Genomic DNA, 16,799 nt, shown 5'->3' with positions numbered 1-16,799 from the left:
TCTCTCTCTCTCTCTCTCTCTCTTTTTCTCTAGATAAAAATTACACACAAGAACCAAGCTCCAATGCTGATGGGCCCTCCTCCAAAAACCGGGTTATTCTGCTCCCTCGTCAAAAGGACAAGAAACCGAAGCAAGGAATAATCCTGTATTGTTTCATTCTTAGAAATTGAATTAGCATAATTGGGCCATGGAACACATATGCTGGAAATCTGAACCATTTCAAGTCTCCTGCTCATACACAATCATGGAAGTTGTTTAACAGTTTTTGTTACTAAGCTAATGTAAAATTCAGCTATTAGAAAATTTATTGTTTCAGTTTTTATAGGCATCTTTGCATGAAGAAAGCAGCTTACCTGAAGTGATACTGCATATTTTTGTTGCATGCATTCCCATAGATTTTTACATCTCCCACCCATCTCTTCCCCAATTTCCATTTACTAACCTGTGAGAAAAACCTGTGAAACATGAAAAAGGAAATACCATGGGAAATGTGATTCTCAGTGTCATTCCAATTATTACGAAGCACTAATCAGTAACGCTACAATGATCATAATTGCAGATTGCTATACGTTTCCCTTTTAGAATCAGTGTATCAATGACCTATGACTTGAAGAGAAACTTTTAATTCAAAGATTTTATTAAATAGTTGACTACAATACCTTGTTATATATACATAGTTTTTCTTCAACATCTTAACTCTTCTGAGTGGAAATAAAAATATCAGGTATAAAGTTTTCTCTTGCTGAAAAATAGAATGCGGTTTTTATTTTGCTTAGCTTTCTTTTTAATTCCAGAAATAAGTGAAAATATGTTACTTGACAGTCAAGTGTGGTAATATGGCAGGCCTTGTTCCTTTCTGCATGAGAATCTAGGAGAGAATTCATAACCACACCAATAACCAAATAGATGTTTTAAACTACGTGCCTAATCAATGTGTTTCCCACCAAAGATTCAGAAAAAGATGCTTGAGAGAAATGGGTTAATGCATAATTAATTAAGCATTGTGGAGCAAATTTATGGTTCCTGTGATTAATTTTGTGATGACTAAGAAGCTGGAAAGAGAGGGGGTTACCCATTAATTATGATTAAAATTCTCACCTTTCACAGACAGACAATAAGCCAGACAACACAATCAAAGCTCAATAGATGATTTCTTGCTTTTTTTAGTCATTTATAAATATAGATGTAATTTTTCATGGATCAGTTAAGTACACTTGAAAGAAGTAAATGATTGTTTCAGTTTCTGTCTAGTATAAATTGGTACCTATAATAATACTGAGCTCTTGGAAGGGAATCATGCATGCAATTAGCTCCCTCCTCCTCACCTACTCCACTCCCATCTTTATGACATTTCAAATGTTTATTTGGAAACAACAGCCTAGATCACTGTTGAAGGTGTTCATGGCATAGCTGGAGTCTCTGATTGTTTTAAAAAATCATGGAACAGTACTTTTCTTTTAGTGTTTCATTAAGCCTATGTTGTAAAATGAAATGCTTCTGAGCAGTCTTGTAATATTGTTCATTCACATTGACCTGCATCTCATCATTGCATGTTTTATGTTTTCAAACATGCCATAAGGAAAACGAGTGCTTGAACTGCATGATTTATTAGTTTCTCTCCACTCTGCATTAAAGTGCTAATGATTTATCAGTTCTATTTTGTTATTGATTCATTCATCTTTGAATAACAAATAGCATTTAGTGATTCTGTTGAACACAATCCTGTGCATGGATTTATGGATTTCAAGTGAAATTGCTATAATTTTAGTTATTTGGTTTGAAAACTCAACTGAATGCTGTTATATCAAATAGCTGCTCTCAAGCAATGTGCTATAATGGAAGATTATGTACAAAGTGTATTCTTTTAGTGTTCCTGGAACATTGGATGGTAAATATCAGTCAACAATAAGCTTAATGACTTTAAAAATAAAAGCTTTTGAATAAAATTAAGACATAATTTAGCATTCCCAGGAAAATTATGATTACAATTGCAAATTTAGTACAGCAATCACTTGCCCTGGTATAATAAAAAATTGTTTGGCAGAACAGTAATCTAGACCAAAAGAAATCTCAAAACAGTAACAAGTACATTACCGACATAATGTTACACAACACACACATTGATTTTTTGTATCTATGGTTACAGGTAATAAATATTTTCACATGAATTGACAAAATTTTCTACAATGGGCAGACAGGCTTTGTGTCAAAAACATATTTTGAAACCACAAATTATTTTATGTTCGCTACAACATACGATTACTTCTTGGCTACCTTTTATAGTATATAGTTTGAAGGCAGCAACAGTTTGTGAATCATTCTTAACAATCTGTGCAGTAGAAAGCTGTTGGATAGACAGTGGGATGAGACAAATTAAACAACCTGCCTATAAGATTTCAATAATTGAAATAATGGGATGCAGCTTCACTTCAATGTAGCTGTATAACTACAATTAGTGCTAATAGTGGTTACATTTTCAGTCAGATGGATTCTTTGGTACCAATAATAAACGTTCAAATATGAATCCAATTTGACTTTTCTCAACTCATTTCCTAAAGACACTGATGTGCTTGCCCCCTCAAGTATTCTGCCCCTGGGGTTTGAAAGTAGTTTTTAAAAACGTAACTTGATGGGTTTGAAATCAGAGAAGATATTCTCCTCAGTTTTATGACAGCTTCATATGAAAAATATATAGTTTAAGGAAAATTCTATAGTACATTAAAATATTGAATGATGAATGTTAGCTTTACAAGATGGAAACTTCTCTTCTATGTGTGCGGATGAATTCTGAGCTATCGAGTCGCCCTCTTTCAATATAGGAGACATAGTGGTATAAAGTCTTAAGTGGATGAAACTCTTAAGTGTAAATTAACGCTGGACTTAACAGCAGTCAGAAACAAAGAGGGAAAAGAGACATACACTCTGCTAAACATTGCTAGGCACTGAGTTGATGAGATTCCAGAGAGAGATTCCAGGGTAAACCTTGATATCCACACTTCTAAGAAATAGGAAGGGAGGTATCTATATAGAACCAGAAAGTTTAAAAGACATACATTTATTTTTTCCACTTCCATGTATACACCATGTATTTGATGTGAAAATGCTGGTCAATTTATTGTGGTGGAAGGAGATATCTTGTAGGAAGTTTAAAAACTAACATTTTAAAACAATTTTAATTTTATTTAAAACAGGTTCATGTGATCATAGCCAGAATAAAACAAAAGTCTCAGATGTTTAGCGTAGTCTACTTCAGACAGAAATTTAAATCCAGTGAGGGCTAATGAATCACATGCATGTTTCCACATTTTATTTTGTTTTCATTTTTTAGGCATATGGGAAGTAGTTGCAATTTTTCAGGGAAGAATATGTTTTTAATCTCACACTGTATTCTCCTTGAACGAGACAAGATTTTGAGATCATTCTTTTCCTTTTTGTGTCAATGTTAGTTTGTTGTTCATTGGTTATAAAAAGGAAAATGTGGCCGGGCGCGATGGCTCATGCCTGTAATCCCAGCACTTTGGGAGACTGAGGCGGGCGGACCACAAGGTCAGGGGTTTGAGACCAGCCTTGCCAATATGGTGAAACCCCGTCTCTACTAAAAATACAAAAATTAGCCAGGCATGGTGGTGCATGCCTGTAATCTCAGCTACTCGGGAGGCTGAGGCAGAAGAATCACTTGAACCCGGGAGGCAGAGGTTGCAGTGAGCCAAGATCGCTCCACTGCACTCCAACCTGGGTGACAGAGCCAGACTCTGTCTCAAAAAAAAAAAAAAGGAAAATGTATTTTTCATGGCACATATAACCCCCAAAGGATTATTCAGTACCGAATAATTAAATAATAATTGAATAATATTGAATCATATTCACCATTATTATTCAAATAACTGAATAATATTCTCTATTAAAAGATTGAACACTTGTAACATATATTGAAGCTGTAACTTTAAGAAAATAAATACATAAAACCCTGTAAAAGAGCTTCTATTTTGTGAGAGGCAGAAATCACCACTTAAAACTCCCAATTAAATTCTGCTATATTTAAATAAAGTTTGAGTAAACTCACATTTGAGAGATTCTGTATAACCTTATCGTGTTTAAAAACATGGAACTCATTTAATTATAGTACCTTAATTATTTTCTCAGAAAGTGATATATACAATATCCTGCTTTTTGAAATAAAAATGTTAACCACTCAGTTCAGTGTCATTTCTTACGGCTATTTTGGACAGATTTTGTCTCTGAAATGAACTCCTTCAGCAGCTCAACAATCCATCTACCCCACTGAATATATCCACTAGGGATATGAGGCCAGACACCCTACCTTTTGTCAGGGAGTAATTAGGGACTGAATTATATGCAATTAAGAACCAAATTATTCCAATTTGTGGTGCTTTGGGCCCCAAGTTGCTGCTGTGCATATTATTCCAGCAATTTTAGATTCCAAGAAGGCAACAACCTGAATGATGGAACTGTGGGAACTCAAGTTGAATTTTCTGGATGAAACCAATTTCTTATTTTATTTTGTGTAACAGACTTCAACAAATATCTCTTGGGCATTGACTAGGCTAAATATATTATGCAAAGGGACTGCAGCAATTAAAAGATGTTTAAGGAAACAATTTCTTCTCTAAACACCTTTGAATCTTTTAGAAGAATTAAGTAAACAGATGACCATATTACACAATTGGATAAGCAAAGAACGAAGGCAAGTAAAATATGATACAACCTATTCAAAGGAGGAAAAGACTATTTGATGAATAAATTTGAAAAGGCTTTTAGAGAAAGTAGATCTTCAAGTGACTTTTTGAAAAGCTAAAACTTACATAAGGAAAGAAGTCAAATCAAGGAAATTCAGAACAAGAGAAGGCGAATGGGAGTAGGGACACAGAAATCAAGTCCTAAATTCTTCATTGACTCATCTCATAAAAATGTTAGGGAATTTACAGATGAATCATTTGGGTAATGCTTATACTTAAAATTATTAACTAAACAAAGAACAAGAGAAGAAGAAAGTACAAGAAAGAGTCAAGAAAGCAAGTAAGAGAGGGAAGGAGAAAGAATAATGCAAACCTCCCAAATTAGAAAATTAATTTTGCATTCTGGGAGAGAAAAAAATGAAAAAAAGAAACAAAATAATTCCCAGGTATTTTGGCTTGAAAACTCTGAAAGCAGTATCTGGCCATTCTCCATTTCCAGGGAGTTTGGTTAGATTATATTCTGTGAATGTAAGTGACTTCATAAACTCTCTGAAGCTCATGAAACTAACTAGAGAACACTAATTGTAAAATGTTGATGCTAAGTGTGTAAAAAATTAAGTATTGAAAATACATATAAAACAATATAAGTTAAAAATTTGTAATAGAATATTAAATCTTTCCAACAAATTACCACTGGTGGCAGAGGCACTAGAAGTTCCCAAAAGCTCTTTCTCTTTTACTCCATATTTGAATTCAAACATTCATTCCTTGAAGTCAGTTGATCTCAGAAAAACATTTCTGTTTAAAATAGTATTGGTAATAATAATCCTTAAATTACCAAGGACTTTATAACATGTTGGTTGAAAAATTAGAAATCATGTTTGAGCTGAAAGAAGACTGCCCAGTGCTGGCTGGGCGTGGTGGCTCACACCTGTAATCCCAGCACTTTGGGAGGCCAAGGCGGGTGGATCACCTGAGGTCAGGAGTTCGAGACCAGCCTGACCAACATAGTGAAATCCTGTCTCTACTAAAAACACAACAAATCAGCCAGGCATGGTGGCACGTGCCTGTAGTCCCAGCTACTCGAGAGGCTGAGGCACAAGAATTGTTTGAACCTGGCAGGCAGAGGTTGCAGTGAGCCGAGATCATACCACTGTACTCCAGCCTGGGTGACAGAGTGAGACTCTGTATCAAAAAAAAAAAGAAGAAGAAGAAGAAGAAGAAGAAGAAGAAGAAGAAGAAAAGAAGAAGAAGAAGAAGAAGAGAAGAAGAAGAAGAAGAGAAGAAGAAGAAGAAGAAGAAGGGAAAAAGAAGAAGAAGAAGAGAAGAGAAGAAGAAGAATAATAAGAGAAGAAAGAATAAGAGAAGAGAGAGGAAGAAGAAGAAGAAGAAGAAGAAGAAAAGAAGAAGAAGAAGAAGATTGCCTAGTGTGTATATTTTTTCTACTGTAGCTGCATATTTAAGATCTTCCACCTTCAAGTAGCATGTAGTGCTTCTACATCTTTTTTGCCACTCAAAAAAAGATGGGACTTTACAGTCTCACAAAAGTTTCTTTCAACGTTCTGTGAAAAGGTCGACGACCACCCCATGGTGCGTCTCCCAATGACTTCTCAGCTTCACAGTTAAGGGCATCATACTGACATATTTCAGCATGAGATTTCTGGTGCCAGACCCGGGTACAACTCTTGGATCTGCTGCTCACTAGCTGTGTGACCTCAGGCAAGTTATTTAAGATCCCCGAGTCTCAGTTTTCTCAACCATGAAGTTGAAATATGTATTGAAAATTAAATAAATTAATACATCAAATAATTTAGAGCAGTTCTGGCATGTAGACATTAATATGCCAGGCCTGGGTGTATAGTATAGCAGGACAATAAAAATCCATAGTGCAGAAGATCTTATTCTGTTCTGTAAAAACAGTTGACAAATGGTTGTTATTTATCTGTTAGAAAACTAGTAGTCAACTTCAGGTTCAAAATAACTTGTCATTGTATGTTCCGGTTATGTATGTAGTATTTGACTCTCCCTAAACTAATTCCCTCACAAAATTACGTGGACATAGGCATATATGTCAGAATAACCTCCTACAATCTCTAAATCTGAGCAAATGTTATTAGACCACCAAGAGAATTCTACAGTTGCACAACTTCATAGCATTTTGAGAATTAAAGTAATATAATGTCGTCATGAGACACATCACTAGAATCCATGGCTACTGTCCAAAGGCATGCCTTTCTTGAAGCCTCCATTAAATTTGTATTCATATTCTTCTGTGTGCTTCTCCCTCCATCCCACACATCATCCTTCAGACCCAAATCAGTTTTATCCAAATTTCATTTTCAACACTCAAAGTCTGCAACGAGTACACATCTTACCTCTGGCATTCCTTAGACTCACCTCTCTTTGGAAAACACCAGGACCTATAATAGTTGATTGGTGCTCAGACCTGTCAGATCCCAAAAGCCCCACATCATTGGTATTGCTTTTGCCAGTCTTTCCTCCCACTAGCCCACTCAGCAGGGATCCAGAAAGCTCCCCTTGTTCCTGCTATACCACACACCCAGGCCTGGAAGGCCCTGTCTATAGCCCATTACAGCTCCATGGCTCCCACACACTGGTGTCTTTCTTATTTGCCCCTGGTCAGACACCAGCAAGGACATGAGCAGGCTTCACCCTGCCAGCCAGCATTTATCCAGAGCTTCCCTCTCAAGGGCTCTGGTAGAAACTGCAGAATCCATGGACTTCATGGACTTCAGGCTGTGAGAAAACAGAGGCGAGGCTGGAAAAGTAGGAGGGCAGGCAGTAAGGAGAGGCCACTGTGGCCTAAGCAGAGCCATTGAGCTACAAAAAGGAGGCTGCAGTGGATAGAGAAGGCCAATGGAGCACTATGGAATCAGGGGTGGCCCCTCATAGGTATCTTATGTTGCATTATCCTGATGAATTACCCCTCTACTTAAGTGGACAAGTTTGTTGAAACCCACCAAAACCTCACTTATCACAGGCATTGACAATGTTAATTTTAGTAATAAAAGTAGAAGCCGATATTTATATAGTGCTTGCTTTGTTCCAGGCATGATTCTACACATAAATGAACTCACTCGAGTTCTGTAATTATCAACACCATTTGCATTTCACACATTAGGAAACTGAGGTCCACAGGTATCATTTAGAACTTCTAGTTAATCTCATAAAAGTAAAAAGTAGAACAGAGGATACTAGATGCTGGGAAGGGAGAGATGGGGGAGAGATTTGTTAAAGGATACAAAATTACAGCTAGATAAAGGGAATAAGTTCCAGTATTTTATACCACTGTAGGATGACTATAGCTAACAATGATATATTATGTACATTCAGAGAGCTCAAAAGAGTATATTAAATATTTCCTACACAAATAAATAAATGTTTGAGATGATGGATATGCTAATTACACTGATCCGATCACTATACATTATATGTGATCTGATCACTATACATTATATGTATCAAAACATCACTACGTACCCCATGAATATGTACAATTATTCTTGGTCAATTAAAAAATTATAACAACAACAACAAAAAACCCTTCTCTGACAGAGTCAGTAACGGAGACCTGAAAAGCAACAACAAATCTTCTTTTCATAATGACCGTGATACACCCATCTTTCACCTGGCCTGAAGGATTCAGTTAAATGTAACATGATAATAAACTATATTTATTACTTAAATTGTAATGGAAATATTAAACAATAAAATTCTCATCTCATAGTATGAGTAGAAAAAATTGATTCAATTGTTACTAATACAGCAATTGCCACAAGAAGATTCAAGACTATGAACAATATCACTGATGTTAAAAAGACATTATTGAAATTCAGAATAACCTAATGACTATCAATTTAATAGAGAAGTTGTTGGTGATGTTTCTTATGTCAAAACACAGCTCAGAAGGCAAGTGGTACTCATCTGGCAATAACCACATCAAATAAGAGATCACATCAGCAACTTCTGTATTGTAACAAGTAATTTTAAAATCATTACAATGATTTGATGGATTACTTGCATTCAAATGATAAAATGTATATCATTTGAGAAACAGATAGATCAATGGATGGAAGGAGAGATGAATAGATACTATTTTTGAGAATTAAAAAAATAAAAACACTTTTGATTCATAAATTCATTTATATTGTTATGTAGGCCAGGGGTCCCCAAACCCTGGGGCCATGGATCGGTATCAATCCATGGCCTATTAGGATCCAAGCTGAACAACAGGAGGTGAGCAGTGGGCAAGCAAGTGTTACTGCCTGAGCTTCACCTCCTGTCAGATCAGTGGTGGCATTAGATTCTCACAGCAGCACGAACCCTATTGTGAACTGCACATGGGAGGGATGTAGTTTGCACATTCCTTATGATAATCTAATGTCTGATGATCTGAGGCAGAACAGTTTCATTCAGAAGCTACACACTGCTCCCACCCTACCCCTCCTACCCCGCATCCATGGAAAAATTGTCTTCTACAAAAGCTGTTCCTGCTGCTAAAAAGGTTGGGGACCACTGATGTAGGCTATTGAATACTTCAGATTTTAGCCCTGGGTCATTGATCTATCAGTTTAATAACGCTTTTTTCAACCCTCTCTCTATATATACATTTCCTTATCCATGGATTTAAATATACCTATATGCCTAGAACTTCCAAATTTACATCTCCAATCCACCCTTTTCTGAACTCAGCTGATAATTTGACTGGCGATTCCTACAGCTTTACTTAAATATCTCACAGGCATATTAAATTAAAGTCTTCCAAATGAAACTCATCTTACCTCCCAACATTATCCTACTCTACCACCTTTGTAACTTTCCCAGTGAATCTCACCAGTCAGTACCCAACTAGTTTCTCAAGTTAGAATCCCAGGAAAATCCTCAACCACTCATTCTTCTAGATTGCCATTCCTATGAGTCCCATCCACTCTACTTATCAACCTAATATTTGTCAAATCCATTCCTTTTCATCACCTCCACTGGTGGAGGCCTTTTTTCAGACTTTCATCATTTCCTGCATAAATTATAGCTGTAGGCAGGAGTAGATCCAATTTTTGTGAGTCCTGAAGCTCCCACATTTAGTGAGATCTCACTAAGAAAAGGAATATAAAATTACAAGGCAAAACAGATATTTAGAAAGAAAACTAATGCCTGATCCATTTCCATATTGTTTCCTGTATTTTTGGCTGTATCCCCTTTGATCCTCTCTTTGTAGACAACAATTTTATAACATTTTTCTACCGAGAAGATATAAATATAACTCAATCTTTCCCCAAAATGACTAAAAAGGTTTTAAATTGATAACTTAGAAATTTATTTTGGCATCCTAATTTCTGTTGGTAATGTCACAACAGTAACTCCTTTACAGTGTCTTGCCCAGGTGGTGCCTATGAGAATTCTAGACCTCTGACCTTGCTGGTCGTGGTCCAGCTCATTTAGGTTTTCACAGGGCCAGGAGAATAGGTGGCTGGGGTCAAAATGCCTAGTAAGCATGGGCTGTAGTACCATCTCTTTGTGATCTTCCTTCTTGGAGTCAACACTGGTGAAGATGCTCATCTAGGCTATTCAGAGTATTGTCTGGTGGATATAGTGGCTATGGTGGATATGATCCTGGTGGATATGGTGGGGTGGCCCCGATAGTGGGGCAGCAGTCTGTGGCTCTGCCATGTGACTGACTAGGTTCTTGCTCCCTATTTGAACTCATCAAGTTTGGGAAAGGACTTATGCAAATGAGGGAACTGGTAGCTTCAGCTTGAGGACGTCAAGGTAAGTTAGCCTGTGGGGGCTGTAAGAGGATTCTCGGGATAGCTGTGTAAACCTGTATCCCAGCTGCTCATTTTTACAGGATATGTGTCCAGGGAAAGTTACTAAATCTCTCTGAACTACAGTTTTCTCATCTGTTCAAATAAGGATAAGTATAGCACCTGTTTCAGAGTTGTTGTGAGGATTAAAAGGATGTAATTTTCAAAATTATTTTCTACTGGTAAGCATTCAAGTAGTATCTTTAGTGACAGTGGTCATAGTCATAGTCATAATAGTTCTATCAGCAGCTGATGGAGATAAGATAAAGTCTTCTTTATCTCTACTATCATTCTTCTTCTACAACATCAATTGCATTTTTTTTACAAATATGTAATCTCCTTTATTAGATCACCATTTTTATATGATAAAAGTCCAGCATCCTCAAGTAAGCAAGGACATTCATGAGCTGGACTTAATCAGCATTTCCTGTTCCCGCTCCCCTTTTATCCACATGTACTTAGCTACAGTGATGCTGTTTCACTTGCATTTCACCCATGGTCTTTCATGATTGTGCACTTTTGCAAGTTTTATACTCAGTGCCACATTCCCTTCCTCAAAGATTGGTTCACTTTCTTTGGAAGAATGTCTGGAACCACTGTGACCCAGCAGAGATTACGTTGACTCTCCTAGTGAGTCTCTTTTGCACTCCCTTAAGGCCTCCTGATACCCCTACTAAAGTTCTTCTTATTCTGTATTTTAAATGATCACTTCTTTTATTCTTTTATTGAACTGGTGAGTCCCTTGAAAGCCAGTCCTGGGTCCTATTTACTACTCTTCCCCTCAGGCAATCTCACATTACATATCCAATCATTTTTGAATGAATAACTGACAGCTGCCAAAAATATTTCTTGGTTGCAATAAAATATATTACTTGTTTCAGATATAAAAAGAAGAAACATAAACCATCTATATTGGGGAAAGCATAATAAATTTATGTCAGCATTATAAAAGAAGTATTTTTTATTATTCTTTATAAACTTTGGCTGAATAAACTTATACTTCATCCTGATGTCCTTTTTACCTCATGCCGCTTTCCTGATGCAACACCCAAACATTTCTAACTTTTCAGTTGATTCAATAACCAGTATGGCACACTGTAACTCACAGTGGCAATCACTGGGCCAGTTCAGGATCTGCATGCTAGTGAAGTGGAGAGTCATGGACAGCTGTCTTTGATTCTCTAAGGAATGCTGAAAAGTGGTAGGCAGAATAATGGTCCCCAAAAGTTGTCCACATCCCAATCTTCAGAATCTGCGAATATGGCACGGTACATGGCAAAAGGTAATTTATGTTGCGGATGGATTAAGGATGCAAATCATGTAATTTCAAAATAAAGAGATCTTCCTGGATTATCCAGGTGGGCCTACTATAATGCCAAGAATCCTTTAAAGTGAAAGAGGGAAGCAGAAGGGGAGCTCAGTGTCAGAGAGAGATTTGAAGATGCTACACTGCTGGCTTTGAAGATGGCGAAAGAGACCACAAACCAAGGAATGCAGTAGGCCTTTAGAAGTTGCAAATGACAACGAATCAGATTTTTCCCTAGAACCTAAAAAAGAAACACTGCCTTGTCAATACTTTGATTTTAACTCAATGACACCCATTTTGGACTTCTGACCAGAAATGCTATAAAATAATAAATTTGTATTATTTAAGCTATAAAGTTAATGGTAATTTGTTGCTGTGGCAATTGGAAACTATGATAGGGAGATATTAAAGTAGGATTTCCTGTTCAGAACTGCTGCTCTAGGCAAGCAGACCACACACTGATGCTCTTTAAAATAAATATCATCTCACTTAATCCTTAAAATGTTCGGATAGTTTAATCCTCACTTACTGCATGTGGATTGCTAGAACCCAGTACATATATGTTCTTACCTTTGATTCTAATAAAAATTGGTGAGGGAGAGAGAAGGATTGTTTCTATTGCCTGGTTCACAGCTTTTTATTGATATCATTCTAACGGGGAAAAAAATGAAAAAGTAAAAGCATTTGTTGTAATGAGACCTACCTCACTGAAGATAGCTATCTCAATTTATTTTTCCAGGTGATTTAGTTAATTCTGGGTTTAAGTATTGGGAAGTTTGCAGTATAATGTGTATTCCCCCATTCTCAGGACAATTAAGGCACTTTCTTTTCTCTGTTTGTATAAGAAAATTATATAGATGGCTGTAAATGAGAGGGTTAGAGTGCTCCTTTTAAGTGAAATTGTTTATGTTATGTCTGCTCCACATTTTCTGGTACATTCATTTCACAAGTTCAGCTTTACCAGGAGCAATAACTGAACAGAGCTGCTAATGAAGGCGCCCTTGCAAGCTGGGTCAGAGTCTTCCTTTTGCATTTGGATTGATATTCCAGTTTGAAGCTTCAGAAGAAAAGTGTACTGACAAACGCTAATGAATGTAAACTAGTTTATGTGTAAATTACTAAGTGTTTAAAGGGAAAAATTAAAGTTCTTTGTAAATATTTTACAGTATAAAAACTTTCTAGATTTCTTGTCTTGTTCATAGATCAGAATTTCTAGAGTCATAAAAAGGTCACCAGCCAAATGAAAGTTTGGCATGTTCTTAATGAGATTTTTCCTATTCCAGGACCTTCATTTTCACTCTTGTGACTGAGTTAGTTCTAACTATTAGAGATCCTATTGCTATCCATATATATGGAAGAAATTAATTGATCTATTCAATGATCTTTTGAGTACAGCTTTTGCTTTGGTGTAATGGAAGATTGGTATAAAGTTTGTATATTATCAGAGCCTAAGGAATGTTCCAGAATTGCAGTTATGTAAAATAATGTTCCCAGGCTGGGCATGGTGACTCATGCCTGTAATCCCAGCACTTTGGGAGGCCTAGGTGGGTGGATCACTTGAGGCCAAGAAGGCTAAGGAGCAAGAATCATTTGAACCCGGGAGGCGGAGATTGCCGTGAACCAAGATCGCACCACTGCACTCCAGCCTGGGCAACAGAGTGAGACTCTGCCTCAATAAATAAATAAGTTAATCAATTAATTAACATCCCCTTAAAGGCATTATTCACCCTACTCTCCAAGTAGATTTACATAATCGAAAAAGTAAATTTTAAATGGGAAGGTAGAAATAATTGTTCTTGCCCATGCAAAGCTTTAAAAAATTGATGATTTGCAATTCCATGACATGAACAGTTGTCAGAGGGCCATAACTCTTAGGACCCACCTGAGTTTACCTGTGGCTGTGGAAAGTTCCCTACTCACTGACCACTTCTCTGCCTGAGAACACTCTCCTACAAGGAAGCAAGCAGGCCAAGGCATGCCTAGGCTCAACCCAGAAGCGCAGCAGAGTAGTATCCCCTGGCTCAACTCCCAACCAATTGGAGATGGGAATCCATTGAGAAATGTCGCAGTCTCCCTCTTCTTTTAGGTCTGACAATTCAAAGGTATGATCCACCCAGTGCGACTGAGCCCAAATTGTCCACATTAGTAACCCACTCGTTAATGTACCCTTTATTAGTTTGTTTCCCCTCTCTGTCTCACTTTTCTCTATTTCTTACGTCAGCTTCCTAGTTTTATCTTCCAAATAAATTAGCAATTCTCAAGACTTTGTCTCAGGCTCTACTTTTGAGGGAACACAAAGACAGTATAAATGTCTGGTCTAAGCTTCTTGTTCTTTTAGAGACCTAAATATCAAAGGTTAAAGGAAAAGTTGCAAATCAAATGCCTCAAGAGGCCAGAAGAGTAACATAAGGAGTGAAATCCACTGGGTAAAACTGCATAAGCGGGCACTGGATGACGGTGAGGACTGTATTGCAATTGGAGAATGCATACTTTGCTTATAGCTGGCCATAGCTACTCAGGATAAGCAAATTGTTGCTATATGAAAAAGTTAGAACGCTATTGCCATTTATCCTATTATTCATGTGAAGTGACAAATTAATATTTTTATATGACATCTCTTAATGTTAAAATGCTGTGACAAATAGACAAAAATACCTCTGTAAATTTCATTTGAACCATGAAATCTAAGTTCTTATCGCCTTGTATTTGAAAATATTTTTCCTTGGAAAATGTCAGATCTAAAGTCAGGAGTTGAACGATGTGTTTTCCTGACAATGGTAAGACTCACTACTGTCTTAACCAGCTCCAATTTGTTTGCAAAATTGGACCATATTCAGAATCACAATTGCCATGACTTGTTTCAACTGAAATACTGAAATTAAGTGTGCTGAAACACGAATCTACCAAAAGTATGTATCTCTTGAATCCTTTAATAAATTTATGGCATGTTTATTGAATGCCTGTGAGCTATACAAGCATCCATGAATAAAACAGCCAAAGTCCACTGACGTCATGTGGATTTATCCTAACTGGTATGACTATTGAGCCGTTTCTGTCAACCATTTAAAATGGCATTATCTAATCTAAGAATTATAATTTTTAACTTTCACGACCTATACTATACTTGGGAAGCTTACATGCAAATATTTTTATCCCAGAAGCAATGGCTTTCGTGTTATATTTTTTATTAGGTTTGCAGTGTTTATTTCATCCTTTGCTCTTTCCTTATTTTACTCAGGTTTTCTAATCAATTTAATTGACTCTTATTTTACTCAGGGCTTTTACCACTACTCCCACATAATAAAATGAAAGGGATAAAAAGTCAATGTGGTAGGTGATTTATTTACATTGTATAATGTTGCTATTTTTTATTATTGGAGCTAATGATAATCTTCTCATGATCACACAGCTCAAAGTAGGAAGTGAATACAGCCCTGACTCCCTCGAATACTTTTCACTACCCCGCATGAATGCCTCTCAAGTTAGGGTAGGTAACAATATGCCAGAAGGGAAAGTTAGTTTATTCTAGAATCTAAGATTTACCTAACATTTGGGAAAAAAAAATAATTTTACGCAAAAACTAACACAAATCCATACACGTGTAAGATGGAAAAAATAAAGTAAAACAAATTAAAGTAAAACTTCATGTTTATAGTAGGTCACTTAAATTATTCCCCCAAGCTCCCTAGTTTATACAGTCAGAACTTTGGAAGGCACTTTGGGAAACCTCTGACCTACACTCAAATCTTTACCAACAACTGGGAAGTCATTTGTAAGTCACAGACCAGTAACCTACTTGTATTTCTACTTGGATGTTCCAGAGGCATCACAGACTCAACATCTTCAAAATGGGACTCAACCACATTCTCACATGACAATTTGCTTTCCTCTTTGTCTTTGATTTTCTACCTTAGCAGAAGCCTGACACACTCCTTTATATCTAGTCATCAAGTCTTTTCCATTCAATTTATTTCACCCTTTTTCATTCATCTTCTACTTCTATTCCTACTGCTATTGTCTAATTTTTAGTCCTGATCTTTCATTTGAACTTTTTAAAAAATTACACAACCTCCTTGCAGTAATTTCTGTGTTCAGTTGATTCTACCACATGACACAATAAATTTTTTCTGAAAAATATTTTCATGCCATTTACCTGTTCAAAACCTTTTACTGGTTCCCATAAGCTACTATAAAATCTAAACATATTAACCCAGTGAATGAGGCCTTTAATGATCAACTCTATGGCTTCCTATACAGTTGGATCTCCTACTACCCCAACCTTCTAATATTCTGTAATCAAACTATTCTCTAATATAATTCTCAAGAGAGTTCATCTTACAAGACACTTCTGTCTTTGCTAGTTAACCATACTGATCACCATGCAAATTCCCATTTCTCTTTTACTGATCAGCTTAATGATCATACTGAAGCCCTTTCCCAATATAGAATCTATTAATTTCACCATGTAAACTCTCTGCCTTATTGAAGTACTGAAATAATTTATGTAGATAGCTAATTCTTAAATAGACTTGAACTTTCTCAAGGGTAACAACAGATCCTTGTTCATCTTTACATTCCCAGGATTTATAATATTAGGTACACACACAAGCCAACCAGTCTTCTCCTCAAAAGAATCCCCCTTGTTTCCATTGTCAACTCCCTATTTATTCATCTCAGCTATTAATATTCCAATATCTTCTTATTGTCCCCTAAATCTGAGGAGTCTTTAAGCAGCTGCAATTTCCCCCTTGTTTCTTCCTCTGAATTAAATGTGGATGGAAACTCATGTTGATAAGTTAATAAGATAAAGTTCTGTCCTTCTAGAGTTTGAAGCTATGATCACCAAAGTGTGATTTTAAATGATTCAGGCCAAAATTATACCATGGGAAGCTAAAGATAGCATAGTAGAAATTATTATACTATTAACAATAAGTCGATCTCTCAGGCCACTGAAATAGCGGGAATTCTTCTGAA

General features: G+C 36.5%; 1 protein-coding gene across 18 annotated transcripts in view; it reads left to right on the top strand.

The window, feature by feature from the left end:
- DGKB (diacylglycerol kinase beta) overlaps window positions 1–4,195 on the top strand; it is an 832,080-nt gene extending 827,885 nt beyond the window's left edge. For all 18 annotated transcript variants that reach the window (XM_030932056.1, XM_030932048.1, XM_030932051.1 and 15 more), the window contains one exon: window positions 34–4,195. In XM_030932056.1, coding sequence (XP_030787916.1) covers window positions 34–141 — 108 coding nt within the window. In that variant the 3' untranslated portion in view covers window positions 142–4,195. The remainder of the gene's footprint in view (window positions 1–33) is intronic.
- Window positions 4,196–16,799: the final 12,604 nt, after the last annotated feature.

This window comes from Rhinopithecus roxellana, chromosome 6, assembly GCF_007565055.1.
Source record: "Rhinopithecus roxellana isolate Shanxi Qingling chromosome 6, ASM756505v1, whole genome shotgun sequence".
In the NCBI taxonomy this organism is placed as follows: domain Eukaryota; kingdom Metazoa; phylum Chordata; class Mammalia; order Primates; family Cercopithecidae; genus Rhinopithecus; species Rhinopithecus roxellana.
Note: the sequence above shows the minus strand (reverse complement) of the source record. Positions and strands in the feature narration are given on the sequence as shown.